The 23,038-nt window shown below is 39.6% G+C and overlaps 1 protein-coding gene across 2 annotated transcripts in view; it reads left to right on the forward strand.

Moving 5' to 3' along the window:
* Positions 1–19,525, forward strand: part of FASTKD2 (FAST kinase domains 2) — a 63,483-nt gene extending 43,958 nt beyond the window's left edge. The window contains exon 11 of one of the 2 annotated variants that reach the window (XM_007190599.2): positions 19,027–19,525. In XM_007190599.2, the coding sequence (XP_007190661.2) occupies positions 19,027–19,359 (333 nt within the window). In that variant the 3' untranslated portion in view covers positions 19,360–19,525. The remainder of the gene's footprint in view (positions 1–19,026) is intronic. The other variant, XM_007190598.2, reaches the window with a different exon arrangement.
* Positions 19,526–23,038: the final 3,513 nt, after the last annotated feature.

Consider the following 23,038-nt stretch of genomic DNA (forward strand, 5'->3'; position numbering starts at 1 on the left):
GTTTTCTTCTGCAATGTTAAAATGGCATTTTTCTGTTGGGCTAGCATGATGATCCTTGATGAGTTGGGGCTGATGAATTGAGAGGGCCTAGTCTTGGGAAGTTTAGGAGGATTTCTTATCTGAGAGTCCAAAAAGAACCATTTGGGGTTATTCAGACTTTTACCACAGCACTGACAATATTATCCACTTTATGGTATTGTTACCTATCTTTTTCTCCAGTAGATTCTGAACTCCTTGGGGGAAGAACGTTATCTTCTCCAACTTTGTGTCTCCTGAGCCTAGTGCATACTTGGCCCAAAGTAGGGGCTGTTTGAAAGGTAGAGTGAAGATGAGGGAGAAGGCAAGTGGGGCAACAGCCCTAAACAGGAGTTGGAAAACCTCTTTCAGCACATCCGGGCGAAGGGAGGAGAAGATGGGCCTGGATACAAAAAGTCCAGGGAGCTCCTGTCTGAAGGCTCTGTCTTCTCTATGAATTCGGAGAAGCTATCTATCTTCAGTTGATAGTGGCTGGGGGCAGGGAGGTCAAGCGTTCTGGGAGAGTAGGAAACTGTGAAATGGTTACTTGGAAAACATGAGAGATGGTTTATGGGGAAGTAGAAGGGGTTGCCTGTCAGCATTTAGAATCTCTTTCACTTTCAGTCCCATCTTCTGTTTATTACCCTCTATCCCCTATTGTCTCTTCCCCTTCACTGTTTAGAGATGCCCACATGCCTGCATCTTAAACATACAGAACCCTCCCACAACCCCAAATCCCTCTCCAACAATTGCCTTCCTTCCACTCCCTTCAAGGACAAACTCCTAGGTGAGGTGCTGCCCTCACTTCTCTACTCTACCCCCAGCCCACCACCTCCCTTTTACCCACTCCTACTGACTCCTTTCCATTTCCTTCACTGGAATCATTCTCAGATAGTCCTAGAGATACCCTTGTTGCTAAATGCAATGCAGACTTGAGGTCCTTATCTCACTTGATTTCAGAGCAGCTTTTAACCACTCCTTCCTTCTTGAAATATTCCCCTTTCTTGGCTTTTAAAATGTTTCTGTGTCTCCTATTTTTCTAGCTACTCCTTTCCAATATTCTTTGTAGCCACTCCTTTCCAGTATCCTCTTCTTCTACCTGTTAATAAGTATTGGTGTTCCTCTCCCAAGGGTTTTGTCCTGGGCCTTCTATTCTTTACCTTACCTTGTTGCTTAATCTTACTTCCATGTCTTCATTACATCTTTATGCTGATGACTACCTAACCCACATTTTCAACTCACATATATCCCCTTAGCTCCAGACCCATATATCCCCAGATACTTCCTGGACTCTACATTTGCTTGTCCTATGGAAACCTAAACTCATCATGTCCACAACTCAGCTCATCGCTATTCCCTTGATACCTGCTCCTTCCCCCACGTTCCCTAGTTTAGTCAATGGCATCTCTACACATTTGGCAGACAAGTCAGATATCAGGACATCATTTCTACCTGCTAGCTCTCCATCACCATCGTTTTACCTCTTAAAAGTCTCTCTCAAAATACCGCTATACACTACCTCTACCCTAGGCTAGCCACCAAGACCTCTTGCCTAGATTACTTCAGCATACTCTAAACTGGTCTCTTTATTTGCAGTTCATCACCTCTCCAACCCAAACCTCCAAATTGCAGCCAGAGTGTCCTTTCTGAATGCAATTTTTTATCATTTTCTCCCCTGCCTAAAATTTTAAAAAGATGTACCCTTTTCCTTCTCCATGAAGTTCACACTTTTACCAGGCTTATAATCGTACATGACTACTGACTGGTATTCTCTCTCCCACTTTGTTTTTAACCATCCCCCTCTGGCTCTCTAGGCCACATCCAGGCTGACCTCTTTTTAGTTTCTTTAATATTTGATGTTCTCTTTCATCTCAATGTGATGCTTTTTCTGTCTGGAACTCTCTGCTCTCCTTCTTTGCCTGGATAACATTCATTCAATCATTCACTTAACACGCACTTTGTTAATGCGGTATAGTATTGGTGAGGTACTGTACTAGGCACTAATGGTATGGCAGTGAATAAAATACAGAAGTCCCTGTTCACTGACAACAGGACTGCTGCTGTTCTAATCAGGGTTGGTTTTTTTTTTTTTTTTTTTTTGTCATCTATCATGGCAGGCATCCAACTAGAGCTCATTTGTGGAATCTTCAGGGACCCCCAAGGGAAACTTTCCACTGCGTTTTTCCCTAGGGAAGGATACTGGGTGGCTCACCAAACTAAAAGAAAAGCTAAATGATGAGGCTTCAGAGGAACAATGCCAAGAGAGCTCTAGAATCTCAGCTTCAGGAACCCTTGTGGTGCCTCCTGATGGTGTTAGTATTGTTGTGACTCATTTCCAACTAGCTTCCTAAAATAGGAATATGACAGAGGGTGACTTCTGTGTATCCTCCTGATTAAGATTCAAATTCCTGGGGGAGGAATCTGATTGACCTAGCTATAGTCAAGTATCTACACCTACAGACTAGATACTGTGTCTGGCAACCAGAGGTACTATAACCACTGTTAAGGTATTCTAGACAGGAGATGATGGTAATTTGGATTATGATAGCAGTGAAAATGGAGAAAAATGGATAGATTCAGGATATGTTGATAGGCAGAGACTGATGTTTTGTGAACTGGTTGTCAAGGTGGAGGGAAAAAGAATCATAGAGGATGCATAGATTTTTAGGTTTAAGCATCTAATGGAAGGTGGTGCTGAGACTGGAAGACAGGAGGAGGGAGGAGATTTGGGTTGGTAGGGTCTGGAGTTAGAGAGGAGATCATGAGTCTATTTTGGTCATGATAAGTTTGAGATGCTTAATCAGCCATTGGATATGAAACTGAAGCTCGGTGGAGCAGTCAGATCTAAAGATAAAAATATGGGAGTCTTCATCATGTAGATGCTATTGAAAGTCGTGAGTCTAGATGTGATAACTTACGGATAGATGGCAGGTAGAGATGAGTGAAGGCCCCAGGACTGAGCCCTGTGGCACAGCTGTGCTTAGAGTTTGTAATAGAGGAGGAAGAGCCAGCAAGGAGGCTGAGAAGGGAGGCCAGCAAAGGAGGCTGAGAAGGGAGGCCAGTAAGGTAAATGGAAAAATGGAATTTTCCGCCATTCTCACAGAAGCCAGATCTTATGGTCAGTAACAGGTCTTCTCCTGTATGGATGTCTGTTCATTCTTGAAATGCATAATCTGCTTTAGTCACCCCCCAGTTGGATTCACTCATGCTTTCCCAACATATCCTAATATACCCAATTTAACCCATCACTATTACAAATTTTATGGACAGATCACCCAGACCAGATGGTCTGTGTGACATCACTAACAGCCTCGACCACATGCTGTCTCTCTGCTTCAAGGCCCTTATTTCTTATTTTCTTTTACAGGCTATAACCTGTCCAGTTAATACAGCTCTTCTGTGTTTATGGGAGAATTTCCTACATCTTATTCCCGTTGTGGGCATGTGCTTTCCACTGTTGACTGCTCACGTCTATACTCTGGTTAGGACTTTTTATAGGTCAATAGAGTATTAGAGCTAGATGGATGCTAAGCAATCCTACAATACCAACCCTTTTTTTAAAACATAATATCACGACTTATTTATCAGTTACCCTGTTAATGAACATTTGTGTTGTTCTGACTTTTCCATTACTACTGGCAATGCTTTCATAGGCATCTTTGTTCATATTCCTTTGTGCACATGTCTGAGAGTTTCCCAAGGGTATATATTTTATTTCTTTTTAATTTATTTTATTCAAGTGTAGTTAATTTACAATGTTGTGTTAATTCAAAGTGATTCAGCAAAGTGATTCAGTTATACATATATATGCATTCATTTTTTAATATTCTTTTCCATTATGGTTTATCACAGGATATTGAATATAGTTCCCTGTGCTATACAGTAGGACCTTGTTGTTTATCCATTCTATATATAATAGTTTGCATCTGCTGATCCCAAACTCCCAATCCATCCCTCCCCCAACACCCCCCTCCTTGGCAACCACAAGTCTGTTCTCTATGTCTGTGAGTCTGTTTCGTAAATAAGTTCATTTGTGTCATATTTCAGATTCCACCTAAAAGTGATATCATATGCCAACCCCTTATTTTTAAGATGAGGAAGCTGAGGCCTTGAAGTGGTCATCCTATCCAAAAGGATGTGAAGACGATATTTTAGCAACCCTACTAGGCTGATCAATAAAACTAGTTAATTATTTTGTGTATCTTAAATATAAATCCATAAATATCAGAGCACAAGAAGCACTAGTGTCCAGGGGTTGAGGCAAGGAAGGTGGTCGTGTAAAGAGAATGACAGCACCAGTTCCGCCTCCTTCACAGTTTTATCATTAGACCCCATGAATGATATTGTGAAAGTTTGTTATGAGCAATAACATGCCACATGAAGGTGAGGCTATATTTTTTTCTCCAGATTAACCAGATAAATATTGGCCAATATTCTCAAAAATTGTTTGTGCTTAAGGAAGGAGTTTATCCTGTGCCCTAATACTCCTCTGGGTTCCGATTTCTCAGCTCTTGCAATCTGACTAGGGTAGCACTAACATACAGTCAAGCCCTTTTGTGGGCTTAAACAAGAAGCCTTGAGGTTCTGCCCCGCACTTTGGTATGGACCACAGGGCCCACGCTTGCTTCCCTGCCATAGGCAGATGTCTCTAAAGTACCAGAGGGCACCCGAGGGTGGGAAGCCAGGTTGAATGATAAGCTTAGTCCAGAGAAAGCTCTAAAATGAAGCTGGGCCATTGCAAATCTTCTAGGAGGCACAAGAATATTAGGTAAGCCCAGCCAAAGACCGATAGAACATACCATTAAATAAATAGAGGTGAATAACACATACTCTTGAAATGAAGATAAATGCATTTTAGCTTGATTTTATTTTCTCATTTTTCCTTAGTGGGTCAAGTGGCCCAGGAGTCCCATCAGTGGAATTGCTATTAATCATGATCATTTACCTTCCAGAGAGGAAAAAATAAAGTTCAACCTGTGCAAGCTGTATTTCTAAAATTCTGATACATTTGGAAACCGTGGCTTTATTCTTCCAAGTAATTACCAACTACAGAAGAAGAGAAAAAACTTGTAATCAGGGATGTAATGTCAGACTTTTTGGCACTTTCATTTAGGACATTTATTCAGCCTTAAAAAAAACCATGATTAAGTTTCCATTCCACATTTGTTCCAGAGAAAGCTTTTCACTTTCCCTCCCATGACACGGAATCTTAATATAAAACACACAGGGGCTACTGGGTAGAAAAAGAGCAGAATTGGATGGGAATTTAGGGATCTACAATTATAATAAATATCACTCTGTGGACAAGGCAAGGATGACTTCTAAACATATCCCTCAGCCCTGCCCTTGCCACCGTCTCCACCCTACTGGCTGCCTGTGTACAGATGTAGTAATGTCCTGGGTCTGAAGGACCGATGCCAGGCAGGCGGGACCTGGTCATGCCTGAGGACAAACAGTGAAACTCAAACCTTCAGTTAGGGCAACGAGTACACACCAACCGAGGTCCTCCCATCCCTCCTCACCCTTTCACCTTGGTATACATATTGCAAATGTAACTGTCCAATGTTAAGAAAAACGCTCAGTGGTAAATTCTCATTCTAAAATAACAGTCTGGTAAAAGCAGCTCGTGATAATCTATAATAATTCAAGTCCTGTACATACACTAGTGCCTCTGCTCGTAGCATGAACTTGATCCTTTTTCTCTTTCTCCCCCATTTAATCGATTCTCCACTTGTTCCTCACAAGAGCCAAAAATGGGTTTTAGGTTGCCAACAGTAATTTGTGAAATGTAAACTATGACAAGAAATAGAGGAGGAAATTGGGGTGAAAGGGAAATTGGATTGCAAAAATGAGAGGCAGCCAGGGATGAAGTTAACATTTGGAAACACAAATGAGAAGGTTCTCTTAAAAGCCAGAGGTTGGCTACAAACCCTGCTTTGGCTTTCTGAGTAAAGGAGGAAATGTGATGAGTTGCAATAGTCTCAGTGTTCAATAGTCAAAAACATACTAGCTGCTCCTGAGAACTGACATTAGCTTCCCATGCTTTATTTAGCTGGTACCCAACTTTTGACCATTGTCGCTTCTCCATTCTGTAGTACACTGGAACAGGAAGATGAGGTAAGATATACCTCACAGGCTGATTTGAGTCTGACTTCTTGATGTAGTAGTCATTCCCAAATTAAGCTACAAAACAGAATTCATCTAGAGAGCTTTAAAAAATACACACTCTTGGGGCCCATCCATGAAGACTGTGATCTTGTAGGTATGGGGTCGAAATTGAGAAATATACTTTTTTTTTTTTCCTCAAGGTGTTTCTGCTCCAGCAAGTCCAAAGACATATATTTAGAAAGTGCTGATGTCAGTTGTGGTGAGGGGGGAGTGTGGCACGTCAGGCTCTCCATGAAGCAGACTTGGAGCAGAGATTTGCGTGCAGAAAACTTACTGGGGGATGCTCTTGGGATCAGCATCTGTGATGGGTGAAAGAGGAAAGATACGGCAGAGAGAAAAGTTGGGCTGTGAGACAGTCACAAAAAAAGGCCTCGGATGATTCCAAGGAGAGATTTGGATCTAGAATAGCTCTGCATATTTGTCCCAATTAGGGTAAAGAAGATGGGCCTTTCTATTTCCTCACTGACCAGTCATGGAATGTGGCTGCACCCGAGGTCAGGGCGGGGTGTGAAGTTGGGTGCGGTGGCTCTCTCCGCAGAGGACAGTCTCTAGGCAGGGACTCAGTTATGAGCTGTCAGTGGCCAACGCTCTCAGCAGCTGCGGGAGTGAGTACTTCAGTCCTGAAAACGAGGAGCTGGGGGGCACCACACAGCATCTACTGCAGTCTTCCTCTCCAGACATTCAGATCTAGCTGCTTCACGTATGTCCTGGGAGCAGCTCATTTGATGTTCTAGTGGCCCTCTTTCTCCAGGAGACAATTATAAGGGGAAGTTCAGTGGAGTAAATTGTGGCCCCTACTTCTGTCTGTCATCTCTAGGGATGTCTTATTCTTCTAAGCATCCTTACAGCTTTCCAAGGGCCAGCCCCCCTTGGCTGCCACTCTGTCCTTGCTGCTCATTGCAATAATTGCACCCACTTTGCTTCAGATGACTAAGTGCCACTCGCTCCCTCATCTTTATTTTTTGGGGATCCAATGATCCCCATAGCTACCAGGGAGCTCAATTTTGTGATGATCTCCCCTACAGTCAGGTAGGATCTACAGAGGTTGGCCCCATAGCTACCAGGGAGCTCAATTTTGTGATGATATCCCCTACAGTCAGGTAGGATCTACAGAGGTTGGCCCCATAGCTACCAGGGACCTCAATTTTGTGATGATATCCCCTACAGTCAGGTAGGATCTACAGAGGTTGGCCGCCGCATAGAGTCTCAACAATACTGTTGCCCTTTGCACCAGTGAATTCCTTCTTGTTTTGTTAAGTAGTATGCTTTCTGGGCCTTCCTGTGGATCAGAGTCATCTGGTGGGTTTTCCGAGTTTACCTGGTATACCCATTATTGCTTACTTTTCTGATGCTCTTAATCCTTCCTTCCACCATATGGCCCAGTATTTCTACATCGCTTCGTGTGGGCCATTGCTTTCTCTAAGCTCCTGAGAACCCTCCTAGTAACATATTATCGCTGTCCAGTTGGGTCCTTGCCAAGTGTTAAATTCTATACTACTCTTGTACCTATAAATTCTCCCTTATCTGCCTTTATATTCCACCCACCCCCTTAATCCTTAGCATTCATTCTCACACCTACTCTCCTGGTCCCTGTCAGTACACATTGTCCCGGCACCGTAGCTCCTTTGGCCTATGACCCCAGCCCTCCCTTAGCATGCCCAGCTCTTCCCAGACCAAATTTTGTTGTGACTTAGTTCTAGTTATTTGAGTGCCCAGAAGGGAAGGTCAGGGAAGATGCTGAAGAGAGTCCACATTGTCTTGCAAGGGCAGGTTTCCTCTGCTTTGTCTTCCATCAGGAGGGGACATAAGCCTTTAACAGGGAGGAGCTGGTCACTTCCACAGAGGGGTTCAGGGCATCTGGGGACTCAAGATTGTTGAGTGCATCAACTCTGATATCTCCATCTCAAGTCTCAAGGTCCCATCCTTTGCTAATCAGAGTTTTGATCTTGGTGAATCAGAGCCACAAGAGATATTGAATTATTGGGAGTTAATGCTACTCTTGTTCTTATAGGTCTTGGGCTTCATTCTCAGCTTTGTCTGTCCTCCAGTGGCAGGAGACTAGAGTCACTTTGCAAAGCAGGCTTTGGCATTCACACTTAGTCTTTAATTGGTGATGAATTACCCTTATTATTACTCTTTCCTCTCTGTTTGGCAAATGCCTCATTTACTAGACAGGCTCAACATTCCATTTTGCTAGCATGCCATCCCAGTTCACCACCAGTGGAAGTTTTGCCACATGCTAGGTTGTATCCACGCTTTACCTACCATCAATGACAGGGGTTATTATTATTAACTGGTTCATGGATGGTCCAGCTCCAAAATCTTATCTTTGACTCACTTTTCTGGACCACTCCTAATGCACCAACTGTCACAGATCAGGTTCCTTGGGTGATAGTAATCTCTGGATAGACTCTTGTGGGAAAGAGAAGGAATCAGGAGTGAGTAGAGGAAGAAATTGAACTGTGATGCATTTATGACCAAGACCCCAGCCAATCCCATGGCTTGCTCTGGAGTTGGGGTGCTTCTGCAGTATGGTCCCAAATTAGGGCAGGGGGCATGGCCTTTATATCTCTGACAGTCATTCGATATGGGCTGCTCCCAGGAAGGTGATGCAAATTTAGGTTAAGCAGTTTTCTTTAACAAAAACCAATCTCTGCAGCAGGATTCAATATGGAGTTGGCAGCAACCAACACTCCTAGCAGCTGGGATATAAGTGCTTCAGTCCTGAGATTGTGGAGGCCTCTGGATGGTTCAGCACAGTGTCTATTAGAGAAAGAAAAGCAAGTTGGGGCTTTGAATTTTGTCACTTTCATAAAATAGGTGAAGTCTGATTTGTTTGCTGCCGTATAGACTAATACAATATCATAGAATCATTTGAGATTGAGACTTAGAACACTAATGTAAATTTGGAGAGATGAAGGAGAAATTGTTGGCTAGGACTCCAATTATATAAATCCAAAAATTCCTCCTGATGGTGGTCACCTCTTTAAAATTCTCCTCTTAGTCTAAGAGAGCCTGAGGTTATTAATTTCAGTTCCCCCAGGTCACTATCCTGTAAGCACTGTATATTCTCAGAGAATACAAGAATCAACAGATGTGCTACCTGTCCTCCAGGTAAATGGATTGTAAGGCTATTGCCAGGCTTGATCCGTTGTAAATCGTTCCACTGATTTAATGAGAGCTGATTGGAGGGTGCAGGAAGGAAAGAGGAAGGGAAAACAGCACCACATTAAATACGTACAGATTATGAGGCATCTCAATGTCAGAAATGTCAAAATATGCATAATTATGACGTCCCTCAGTGAGGAGACAATACAGTATGAGGCGTGGTGAGTGCTATAATAAAATGACACAATTATGGAAAAAGCCAGGGAAGGAGAGACCATTCTAGAAATAACAGGAAAAGCCTCAGGGGAGAGGTAAAATTTGAATAAGGCCTTGAAGAAAAAAGTATAGCACACTTAAGAATGCCTGTGATTCTATGGTTGTTGACTTTTAAAACATGTGTATTTATCTATTCATCCTGGTCTAATCTAGTAGATGAAATCACACTTTGCTGTTCCACTCTTATTTTAGCTGAATCTTATAGTATATTAAATTTGTGGGGATCTAATTATTGATCCACTTGCATTATATTGTTATTTGCTATTTAAGTGATATTTACATATCTATCATGTTATGGTGTCAAGAGACCTTACAGCAAAGGAAGCCTATTAAGATATCAGCAGAGCAAATGGTTTTACATTTGCTTTGCTACTTGTTAACATTTGCCATAGTGTTGTAATCTCCTAGTAACAACAGGGGCAAAATAATGAATTTGTAGCTAGTATGACATAGTTTCCTAAAATTTGCAGCAAACCAGTGGATATAAAGGAATTCCCAGTTACTATCACATTGCCTCTGTGAGTGACAGAACCAGATAAGGAAGAAATAAAATTATATGATGAAACCACAATATTTTGGCAAATCCTAAAACATTCTTGAATTGAAGTGCCTCTTTATTCTACTTATAGAATTAATATGTGCTTCTTATTAAAAAATGTAGAAAATAAGGAGAAGTGAAAATTAGGATGAATTATTCACCCATAATTCTTGGTAAGGTAGGAACAGCAATATGGCAATTGAAAATAGAAATAATGCCTTACAAAGTGACGTTTGAATGTTATTATGGAAAACCAAGTCTCAGATTAAAACACACACACACACACACACACACACACACACACACACACATTGTATTCTATAGCTCAAGTCTTCTGGAAAATAAGACTCACTCCCCCCTCCCCCTTTCTTTTTGGTTTTTTTTCAACAAACTAACCCCTTGTGAATAACATGATAATCCACTTTTACTAGGCTTATAGAAGAAGGAGCAAGAAAGGCTGCTATACCAACATGTGTGAAGCAGTTTTGAATGTAACAGGAAATTCAAGATGTTTCAAAGCTGGTCTCACGGCACTATCCTGAGAACTATTGTTCTTCCCCAGAAGAAATGTCTGACATGGGCCCTGAACTTCAGAGTTGTTTCAGAGCCCTGGTCTTAGTTGTCATTGTTATTGTGGTGTATAACGTATAATAAGATTTGTTGATTTAGGAAAACCACATCACATATAAAAACATCCATTTGAACTATTTGACCAGTCTATCTTTAAAGGGATTTGATTACATCCCCTAAATCTCTCTAAAACTAAATCTCCCTTGTGTTAGTTGTGGGTCTGCTCTGTAAATCTTAATGGAAGGAGTTAAGATACAAATGATCAGAGAATAGAAGCGGAACTTTGGGTAATATACCTATGCAGTGAATACTGATGATATGACAGAACAAGAGCCACGTCCTGAAAGCGAGCTATATTATGGAGGCAGATGGTCAAACAAATATACATCATTCACCATAACTTGGTCTAAACTAATTACCTAATGCAGGAGACAGATGTCCGGGTAGCTTCATAAATGATTTATGGGTGACTTTACAGTGTAACCAAAATTATGGCAGCTATTAAAATGCCACTGATTCCAAAAATAGGGGAAAAAAGTATGGTAAATAATATTTTATAATCATTTTTTCCCCTCAGGAATTCAAAGCATCTTATCAGCAGTAACATGACACGTGCCTATTAGTAACCATAAAATAGGACTATTTGTGAGATTGCTTACTCTGCATAGGTCATTGGGGTGCCTTTATTTAAATTATTGCTTCTGTGGACTAAATTGTATCCCTGTGGCCTGCAAACATAAATGCACCTCTGAAGGTTTCCAGCGCCCAGGCAGGATCTGTTCTGATAAACACTGCAATGTTTACTGTACCCTTAAAAGGAAGCCAGTGGGAAAAGTAAGACCTGGTCTCAGAGAGGTGAACTCAGGCTTCTTAACTTCCAATTTAGTTTGGTCTCTGATGGATGAATATAGTGTCTGTGAAAACCTACGCATATAGTGTCTGTGCATTCGTTCTGACTAATGAGGGACCTCTGTTTTGATCACATAGAGTACATTTAACAAATCAGGTCTTCTAAGTGCTTTCTGCTTTCCTTTATTTTCCCTTATTATTAAGAAATGTATGTAACATACAGGAAAGTATAGAGAGCAATACAACAAACACTGTTACCAACTACCATGATTTAATAAACGCTGGTATTTTGTCATGTTTACTTCAGATTTTTTATGGGGAAGTGACGGTAAGAACGAAACACTCTAAACAGAGTTGGGAAGGATTTTTCCAAGCCCATTCCTCTCCCCCCTCAAAGGAAACCCCTATCTTGAAGTTCATGTGTGTTCTTCCTTTTCACGATTTTATATTCAACTAAGTGCATGTATATGCGTGAACAATCCACAGAATAGATACATAGAGCTCTTCAGAATGTACAGAATAAATGGCATCATTACTATACATGTTCTACAACTTGCTTTTTTATTCAACATTATGTTTTCTAACCCCTTTCCATATTCATGTGAGTGGATCTAGATTTTAATTTTAACTCTGGTTTAGAATTCCATTGTATGAGATATACTGTACTTTATTTATCCATTTCTCTATCCTTGAACATTTTTGTTGTTTCTAATTTTTCTTTAATACCAATAATACTCTGGTATTCATCTTTGCACCTAGAAGTAGAATTGTCCTTCCATATAATTCATCTTTTTTTAAAATTTAAAAAAATTTATTTTTCATACTTATTTGAGGGAGTTACTTAAATTTCTTAATACAATCTGTTGTTATTTTTATATAGGGCAAATATCTCCTTAAAGTATACAGTTTATTTTTAAACATTGTTTGTGCTTTCTTTTGTTCCTAGTCAAATTTATCAATCCTTTCCTTTATAAATGGTGCTTTTTGTCTTGTTAAAGAAATCCTTTCTTATTAGATTTAGTAAAGATAGTAACTTCTAATTTCTACTAAAACTGTTAGAGTTTTGTTTTTCACATTTAAATCTTCCATTCATTTGGTATGCTTAGGCATAGTGTGAGATAGGAATCTAATTTAATATTTTTTTCTATATGAAAACCAATTTACCCATTACCAGTTTTTGCATATTCCATTTTTTCTTATTGATCTGTAATGTCACCTTTTTCATATGCAAGTTCCTGTATAAGGTAGACATTACTAGCACTCACCAATACGTGGTTACCCTGTCCTTCCTGGATACTCCAAAGACACAACCTCCCAGCTGCTCTCCAGTTCTGCAGGGCCATGTAACTAGCAATGACCAATGACCTGTGAGCAGTGTCCTGTGTCAATTCTGGGATGAGACTGAAAATTCGTTGATCAATCTCTCAGCTTCCCTGAAGAATGTTGAGATGGCAGAGCCACAAGACAGAGCTGCCTGGATTGTTAAACCACCTCGTGGTCATCTGTACTAACAGTGGCCTCTGTATGAGCAAGAAGTAAACTGTAAGTGCTAAACCTCTGAGATTTCAGGGCGTATTTGTTATTAGCTTATCCTGATTAATACACTATGGTTCAGATTTTGGGTTCTCTACTTTCTTCCATTGGTCCCTCTGTCTGTCTAAGCACCCATACCACACTGTCTTTATTATTTTGACTTTATGGGAAGTCTTGGTTTCTAATAGAGCAAGTTTCCATCACCCTTCTCTTTCTTACCTTCTTTGGCTTTTTACTTTTCCAAATGAATTTTGGAATTATTATCAAAGGTAATGAAATTGCTGCTGAGGCTAAGATGAGAATTTTATTAAATTTGTGCTTTAAGTTGGGAAGAAATGACATCCTCATTATATTGAGTCTCCTATCCAAAGGCATGATAAATCTTCTCCATTCATTAGAGTTAACTGTATTAAAATGCCATTTTTGTAGATCAAAAATGTTCAAAAAACAAAAGTAGACTTGAGCAAATGGAATGATGTCTCTTGGTTTGCTTAGATCATCTCAACATAATCAAGATGTTACTTGTCCCTAAATTAATTTATAAATTTAATGCAATCCTAATAAAAACACCAATACCAACAAGCTCTTTTTCACAGCTGGGTAAGTTTCTAAACTTAATAGGAGAAAATAAACACATAAGAGTATTTAGAAAAACACTGAAACAGAAGAAATATGAGAGAAGACTAACTCTACCGGATAACAGAGCACACTCCAAAGCCTCTATGATTAAAGTAGTATGGTACTGGTGCATGAATAGACAGAACAATGAAACAGAATAGAAAGTTCATACATAAACCACCTACATGGAGAATTCTAGTACATGACAAAGGTACCTCAAGTTATTGGGGCAAAGATTGGCTTCTTTTTTTTTTTTTTAACCAAATGGTGTTGAGCCATGGCAACTGGATAACTACTTTGAAAAACATAAAATTAGATTCATTGCTCACACTACATACGAGAATAAATTCCACATTAATTGAAGATCTAAACATAAAAATTTTTCAAATTGAAAATATGTAATAAAGAAAAACTGAGAATTTTCTGTTTAATAATTGGTCGATATTCTTTTTTGTATCTTATTTTATTTACTTTTGGTTGCGTTGGGTCTTTGTTGCTGTGCGAGAGCTTTCTCCAGTTGTGGCGAGCGGGGGCTACTCTTTGTTGCGGTGCACAGGCTTCTCGTTGCAGTGGCCTCTCTTGTTACGGAGCACGGGCTCTAGGTGCACGGGCTTCAGTAATTGCGGTGCTCGGGCTTCAGTAGCTGTGGCTTGTGGGCTTAGTTGCTCCGCACAGGGCATGTGGGATCCTCCCGGACTAAGGCTTGAACCCGTGTCCCCTGCATTGGCAGATGGATTCTTAACCACTGCACCACCAGGGAAGTCTGGCCAATATTCTTAAAAAATGTCAATATCATGAAAGAAAAAAAGGAAAAAGTTGAGAAATTTTTACAAATTAAAGGAGTGTAAAGCAACATGATAACTAAGTGTAGTGCATGATTACTGGATTGGATCCTGTACTGGAGGATAAAGATACATTATTGAAACATAAGAAGATTGTTGACTATGGATTTTTATTGACTAAGATAATTGACTATGGATGGAAAATTAGGTAAAAATACTGTATCCTTGTTAAATTTCCTGATGCTGATAATGGTGCTATACAATGGTTATAAGAGAACGGGGACATATGTATGCATATGGCTGATTCACTTTGGTGTACAACAGAAACTAACACAGTATTGTGAAGCAATTATACTCCAATAAAGATCTATTTTTTAAAAAAAGAGCAAGGAATTAGAAATCACCTTCTCTAGAAAAAATTTTCTGTACCACAAAATAATTATTTTTTTGGAAAAAAAAAAGAGAAAAGCTTTCATAGGAAATACAAACTAAAATATTAAGGGGCCTATCTATCTATCTATCTATCTATCTACCTACCTATCGTCTCTCTAGATATAGATATTTATTCAGTGTCATTATGACCATTTAGGTTGTCTCCAGTTGTCTGCTATTATGAACAACACTGTACGGATGTTCCTGCATGTCTCTTTTGGTGCACACATGAAAACTTTTCTTTCTGGTATTTGTTTGAAAGTAAACTGCTGAACCTCAGGGTATGTGAATTTTTTCACTTTACTGGAAAATGTGGATGAGCCAATTCCCATCAGTGTGTGTTAGGTGTTGCTGCTCCACATCCTTGCCAACACGTGGGACTGTATGACTTTACATTTTCTGTCAATCTGGTGAGTATAAATGGCATCTATTTGTGGTTTCAATCTGTATTTCCTTGATTTCTGATAAGGGAACAACATGTTCATATGTTTTTGACTCTTTGTTTTCCTCTTCAGTGAAATGTTTGTTCATGCCTTTGCCCATCAACTTAGTTGCCCTTTTTACTTTGAGGAGTTCAAAGTATTATGCATACTAAGCCTCTGTTTACTATATGTATTGCCAATATCTTCTACCAATGAGTGGATTATTTTCACCTGTTAAATGAGGTCCTTTAAAGTACAGATGTTTTAAACTTTGGCGTACTCAAAAATATCAATATTTTCCTTTATAGTTTGTTTGTTTATTCGGTCATATTGAAGTAAGTTCTTTACTTAGCCTAAGTTTATCAAGAAAAGTTGTATTTGAAATTTTAAGAATTTTTGGCTATATTGTGAGAGATTTAGCTCTATATTTTCAATATACATAGCAAATTGTCCAAGCACAAGTTACTTAAAAATCCATCCTTTCTTCACTAATATGCAAAGTCCCTTCTATGATATATCAATATATGTGTGGTTCAGTTTCTGGATACTTTATTTATTTATTTTTCCCACACCAATAACATACTATAATGTTATCTTCATAACCAGAACTTAACATCTGCCAGGACAAGTCACCCAACCTTTTTTTTCTTTTTATATAGATTGTTTTTGTTTTCTACTATTGGCAACCTTGGTCTTCAATACAAATTTTAGAATCAAGATACATAAAAATCTGATTGAGATTTTGATTGGAGTTACATTGACTCTATATATAGATTTGGAAAAAACTGATATCTTTAATAGTTTTTCCACCCAGGACTGTAGTACATCTCTCCATTTATGCATTTTTTTTTTCTTATGTGTCCTAGCAATGCATTAAAATTCCTTGTATCCAGTGATCCTACATTTGCAGTGGGAGGGTCTTGTTCCACATCAGTTCCTCCGGCCATATCTACTGGTACTATCTTCAAACTCTGGCAAGCCATAAATCAGATCAGTATTTTTAAACAGGTTCTTCAAAATTTAATGCTCCAGTGATCAAGGCTGATAGTTATAGCTATACATAGAAAATATTAAATAAAGAAAATCTGTAAGAAGTTTCAGTTTACTTGAAATTAAAATGGGTTAAGAAAATTATAATCCTAACCCAAGGCATTCCTTTTTCGTTAACCTCTTCCCCAATTTTATTTCTAGAACAACTCTGAAACTTCTATTCCACTGGAATCTTCTAATATTAGCTTCTGTTCAAGAATATCCAAGTAAATTCTGCTTTTCCCCCTGGACTTTAAAATGACGTTAATGCTTTCTTTTCCAATACCCCAAATGCTCAAAAGCAAGGAGGCTTCCCCTCCCAATTTTTATTATAAAAATTTCAAACAGAAAATTTGCAAGAATAATAAAGTAGCAACCACATACCCACAACCTAGTTTGTTCAGTTATTAATATTTCCCCATATTTAATCTCTCTCTCTCTACCTATTTATCTATCTATCATCTATCTATCCATCCCATCTATCTTACACAGCTAGAACTGCCATGACAAAATACTGTAAAATGGGTGGCTTAAACAAAAGAATTTTATTTTCTCCAATTGTGAAGTTTATTGCCATGCAGTTGTGTCCTCACATGATCTTTTTTCTGTGCATGTGTACTCCTCCTGTCTCCTTCTCTGCCCGTAAGGACACCAGTCTTATATGATAAAGACCCTACTCTTGTGACATTATCTAACCTTAGTTGCTTCTTTAAAAGCCATCTCCGAATACAGTCACATTGGTGATTAGGGTTTCAACATATGAATTTGAGGGGGGGGGGGGTGGAATCACAATTCAGTCCATAAATGTATGTATGTTTGTATGTATGTATCTGTCTATCCATCTATCTATCATCTGTTTATCTTGTTGAAGCTTTTCAACGTAAATTCAAGTCTTCATGACCCTTTATCCTTAAATATTTTAACGAACATCTCCTAAAAATAAGAGCATTCTCCTGAATAACAAATACCATTATATCATCTAAGAAAAGAAACAATAATATACTAAAACCATCTAGTATCAACTCCATATTCAAATTTTCTCAGCGGTGAGTTTTCTACTTCTCCCTTCTATACCTATTAGTATTCGTCTTTTAAGATGGGCTTTTAGCATCAACTAGGGATAAACTTTAGTTACTTCTAAACAGTCAAGTTAAATTAAAGCACAGATTCTTACGCTGGGATTCCTAGTGATCCAAGGATACACTTCAGGAGTTTTGTGAATCTCTTGAAATTGTCTACAAGTACATTTTTCTTGGGAGGAGGTCCATAGTATACTCAGATTCTCAAAGGTATCTGTCATACCTCAAAAAATTAAGAACTATTCTCCTAAATTTTCTTGGTTATCCAGTGTCACATATGGAGTTCTCTGTGTTGACTTAGACCTAAGAATGATACCATCTTAGAAATATTGATATGTTCAGTTTAAGAATGTATATTGCTATTTAAAGGCCAAATAGGAGCTATAATATTTGGAAAAGCGAAGGGAAATAAATGCAGCTATTAATTAGGATCCAGTTAATGGTGCTATTGTGAAGGATAATAACTTCTTAGCTTAAATAATTTTCAGTATCTTGATCAGGAGTACCATTAGGGAAATTAGTGACTGAGCTGGGTTCTTTGTTAGTCTGTAAAATTAAAACATACCCTAAAAATTACAGCATCATCTTTGGCAGACAGGCACTAATGACTCTGGGGCTGACACGTTAGTTTAGTTCAAGCATCTCATAGATGATTAAAGTTAATGAGTGATGTGTAAGCAGGACTCTACTTAATGAATGTGCTAATTGTTTTTCTTGTTGCAAATATTAGTGCTGCTTTTAACCACAATATACAGATTAGCAGCCAATTCATTATGCTTTGTTTAATGAGTTTATATTTATACAATATAATGGCATTGTTAAATTCACATAGTACCCTTCTTAATATTCAAAACACTTTATGAGAGCATACTATTTTAAGCTCAAAGCCATCCTTTGTCAGGAGGGAGGGCAGGAATAGTATACCTTTTTTAGCATGGTGGTTATGAACCCAGACGCTGAATTCCTGTGGCCTGGGTCTGAGTCCTGGACACTTACCAGCTGTCCGATCTCAGAAAATTTATTGATCGCTCTGAATCTCAGTTGTCTCGTTCAAAAAGTGGAGTGGAGTGAGTGATATAGTATCTACCTCATGGGGTGTTACAGGATTTGGTAATAGCTTACAAAGGGTTTAAAGCAGTGCTGAGTACACTGTAAGCCTCATAAGTATGTTATTAAAAATAGCAAAGGATATCACTTATATGTGGAATCTAAAAATATGATACAAATGAACTTATTTACAAAACAGAAACAGACTCACAGACATAGAAAACAAACTTACGGTTATCAAAAAGGAAAGAGGGGGAGGGAAGGATAAATTGGGAATTTCAGATTAACGGACACACACCACTATATACAAAATAGATAAACAACAAGGACCTACTGTATAGCACAGGGAACTATATTCAGTATCTTGTAATAACCTATAATGGAAAAGAATCCAAAAAAGAATATATGTATGTGTATATATATAACTGAATCACTTTGCTGTATACCTGAAACATTGTAAATCAACTATACTTCAATAAAACAAAGTTCAAAATAAACAATTAAATATTTAAACAAAAATTATCAGTTACATCTCTACCCTCATGATCTGTTCTCTGCAGAGCATCCAGAGTGATCTTTTAAAACCAAGAATCCCTTCATGCCACCTGCCTGCTTCAAATACTCTGAGGACTGCCCATTGCAAGAGGAATGAAATGCAAACCATCCACCGTGGCCATGTACAGTATGGCTCGTGCCTCATTCTGCACTCTTATCCTTCTCTCCGCAACCCAGCTCTGTGCTCTGTGCTGGTCTCCTTTCTGTTTCTCAAATACACCATGCTCTTTTCTGCTTTAAGGTCTTTGCCTGGACCGCCCTCCTCACAGATCCATAGACACCTCCTGACTCACATCTCAACTCAGAACAATTTCAGGAGCACAGGATGCCTCCTCTGACCAACCTACCTCAATTACACTCGGCCAAGGCCACTGCCCTGTTTAATGAATAAATGAATAGATTTTGGGGGACCTCGGGGTTCATAGCACACTATCATTATTGGTCCCTGTTTTATCCTGTTTTCTTTATAGCACTTCTCACATGAACAGTGCATAAGGATATATGTATAGATATAGATACAGGATATTTACTTATCTGATAAATTTGTAGTGGCACGTAAGTCCTTTAGAACTCAGACTCTCACTGACTCAAACTAGAATTCTTTTCATATGCTCTCTTAGACAGGGTTCTCAAAGTTCAGTGTGTGCTGTGCCCACTGTCGATGAAAATGAATAAATAGTCAATGTACAAAAGAAATGGAAAATTTTTTAGCATTTTTTAACCTTTATTTATTTATTTATTTATTTATTTATTTATGGCTGTGTTGGGTCTTCATTTCTGCGCAAGGGCTTTCTCTAGTTGTGGCAAGTGGGGGCCACTCTTCATCGCAGTGCGCGGGCCTCTCATTATCTCGGCCTCTCTTGTTGCGGAGCGCAGGCTCCAGATGCGCAGGCTCAGTAATTGTGGCTCACGGGCCTAGTTGCTCCGCGGCATGTGGGATCTTCCCAGACCAGGGCTCGAACCCGTGTCCCCTGCATTGGCAGGCAGATTCTCAACCACTGCGCCACCAGGGAAGCCAGAAATGGAAATTTTATGTGAGCCAAATTTGAGGATTATAACCCAGGAAGAGCAACTCAGAAAGCTCAGAGAACTGTTCTGCCTGTTAGAAGTCAAGACACAGTTATATAAGCTTCTTTGAGACAGAGGACTGTACATCAAATGACTTATTATTGACAGTTTACATAATCTGGATCTGAGTGCCATGCCACCCCTTATCAAGAAGGAATGTTATCTTTAAGGAGTTGTCTTAAGAGAAGTTGCTCTTTATGGGTGAGAAGGAATTTCTGCTGGTGAGGAAGGTTTGGTCAATGCCTAATGCAGATACACAGTACATAGTAGGGGGGAGAGAGGAGGCCAAAGGGCAGAGAAAATTTTTTTATGTTTAAATTTTTCTTGTCTTGCCAGAAAACATGAATTTCATTTCACACCATCCTCAGAGTTGCTGATTCAGTTGGTCAGGGAAGACCTCTTTGGGGAGGTGACATTCAAGTTGGGACATAAAGGATTCAATCCCCTGGGAGCTGAAGGAAGAGTTCCAGGTAGAGAGAACAGCAGGTACAAATACTCTGAGCTGAGGAAAGAGCTTTAGTGTTTGAGTGACAGAAGGGAGGCTGGTATGGCTGAAGGGTGGTGAGTGAGTGGAAAAGAATTCCAGGCCAATGTTGAAGAGGAAGGAGGGACTGGGTCAGGCAGCACCTGAGTGGCCTTGCGGAGGAGAGTAGATTTATTCTGAGTGCAGTGGGAAAGCTTTGGGATGCTTTAAACAGGGGAGAAACCTGACCCGGTTCACATAGTTTTAAACCAACACTCCGAGAGTCTCAGAAGGGGGTAAAAAAATGCATTCTTCCTCTTCCTCTGAAGCAATCATTGCCCCTATACTGTCCTCCTGCAGCATTTTTTGGACTCTAAAGCTGCCATAGAACTACTTTAAGGTGGGTTGTTGCCATTGTGGAAAACAGATAGATATATGTCTGCCTCAATCCCAAATCTGGAGGGAAATCTTAAGCTCACAGGCCCTGCTTAGGGAACAGCCCAGGAAATTCCTCATGTGGAGGAATCATATTCTGCCTCACCTGTCCTATTGCCCTGGCCCCAGTGACTGGACCAGGAGAGACACCAGCGAAGCCAAAATACAGACTGGTTAACACTTTGGGAAGTGGCCCACCTAGCACAGCAAGGTCAGGGTTAGCGAGCAAACCACTCCAAAGGCACTGTGTTTTGTAGCAGAAGCAGCAGCAGATGGTAGCGGGAGGAGGAGCTCACATACAGAGCAACGCCGTGAGTGCCGTTAGAAATGAGCAGAAATTATTGGTAAGCACATTAAAGGCCGAGGAAGATGCCCAGAGCAGTGGGGGAGTCTAGGCAAAAAGATGCTGATCTTTATCAATGGAGTCAATTAATTTGTGCCGCTGGGAAGTGGAATAGATGGAAACCAAAAGGACCTGGTTTCTACGGGAGAGCAGGGTCCGCCAGGGTAATCCATTTCAGGAAGGCCTGGATGCAGGGCTCTTCCTGGGTTCTCTGCCTTGATGGGCTCATTTCTACATTTGTCCCACCCATCTCCACCATACAGGGCGGTGCCTCCCCCATCCACCTCCATTATCCAAGCCCTTTGCCAGAATGAAGGCTGACAGTCACACTGCACTTAGGAATATCATGTTTACTGAATTCCCTTACACCCTTCAGATGTAGAACTCTATCATAATTTGGGCCAGAATAAATATGTCTTCATTTTCAGTTGAAACTTTAGTTTTAGATTTAGACTTGCCTTCAGAGGAAGAAGGAAACTCCTATAGTACCAAATTAGGAGATAACAGCCAAAATGACTGTAAATTACTATAGAATAACAAAGCCCCCTCCAAAGATATAATTTCTAAATTATCGAGCTGCACACTTATGGTTTATACATTTATACGTATATAGACATTCTAAAAGTTAGATGTAACATATAGTAACATTTTCTTATGGATGCAAAAGAGATATATCACTCCTCTGTTTAGAATCCTTTTTTAGTAACCCCGTAACCTTTAGGACATAATCCCAAATCTTTAGAAGGGCACATGAAGCCCATCTCTATGGGCTGGTTTTTCTTCTTCTTTGTCTCCTAAAATTTAAAGTTTCTGCTCCAACTGTATGGAACCACTTACAATATCCCAAACGGTTGTGCTCTCTCATGCCTTGTCCTGTGTTTACACATGGCTGCTCTGGGAAGCCTCGTTCCAACTGCTACCTCTCTAGTTTGAACAAGTCCCCTCCTCTGTGCCTTCATCTCGCTTTGAGCTCACTTCCTCCTTCATGTTGTCATATGTTCCACTGGACTCTTCTGTTTTTACTCTTCTATTCTAGGCTTGGCTCTGAGCTTCCAGAAGGCAGGGACTCTATCTTTCTCCAGTGCCAATCATAGCACCAGGCATACATAATGTATGGCCCACAATAAATATTTATTTAATGAATCTATAAAGTCTAGCGTTGCCGTCTGAAACAGAGGTATAACTTGGGGTTTCCTCGGAAAGACAGATTCTCTACTCTCAACGTTTATGCTATAGAAAAGGCATAAGATCATTCTTCACACGTGATTCTTAGATAGTGCTGTACAAGGATGGCAAGCTCCATGAAGGTGTTTTCTCTCTCAGGAGAGCATGTCCACTCCTTTGTGTCATCCAGCACAGTTTTTACTTATATACTTATTTCTTTTCTGCCTTTCTGCAAGCTGGATGTGAGACGGTCTCTTTCTCTTCACTAGGCACAATGCAGTATGGCACTTCGTTGGCACTTGGTGACCATTTGGCAGGATGTGTTTGAGATGAATCACCCTCTGAATAAGTGTCATGCTTTTAATTGGTGTGCCCAACTCTGAAAAAAAGTCACATAATTTAATTCTCAAAAAACAAACTGAGAGGTAGGAATTGCTATGACTATTTTACTGGTAAGAAAATAGCCCAAAGAAAGATTGACTCGACAAGATAACAGTCAATGGTAGGAATAAAGGCTTGGACCCAAGGTATTCTGACAGGAAGT

The sequence above is a fragment of the Balaenoptera acutorostrata genome, chromosome 8 (assembly GCF_949987535.1).
Source record: "Balaenoptera acutorostrata chromosome 8, mBalAcu1.1, whole genome shotgun sequence".
NCBI classification, from domain to species: domain Eukaryota; kingdom Metazoa; phylum Chordata; class Mammalia; order Artiodactyla; family Balaenopteridae; genus Balaenoptera; species Balaenoptera acutorostrata.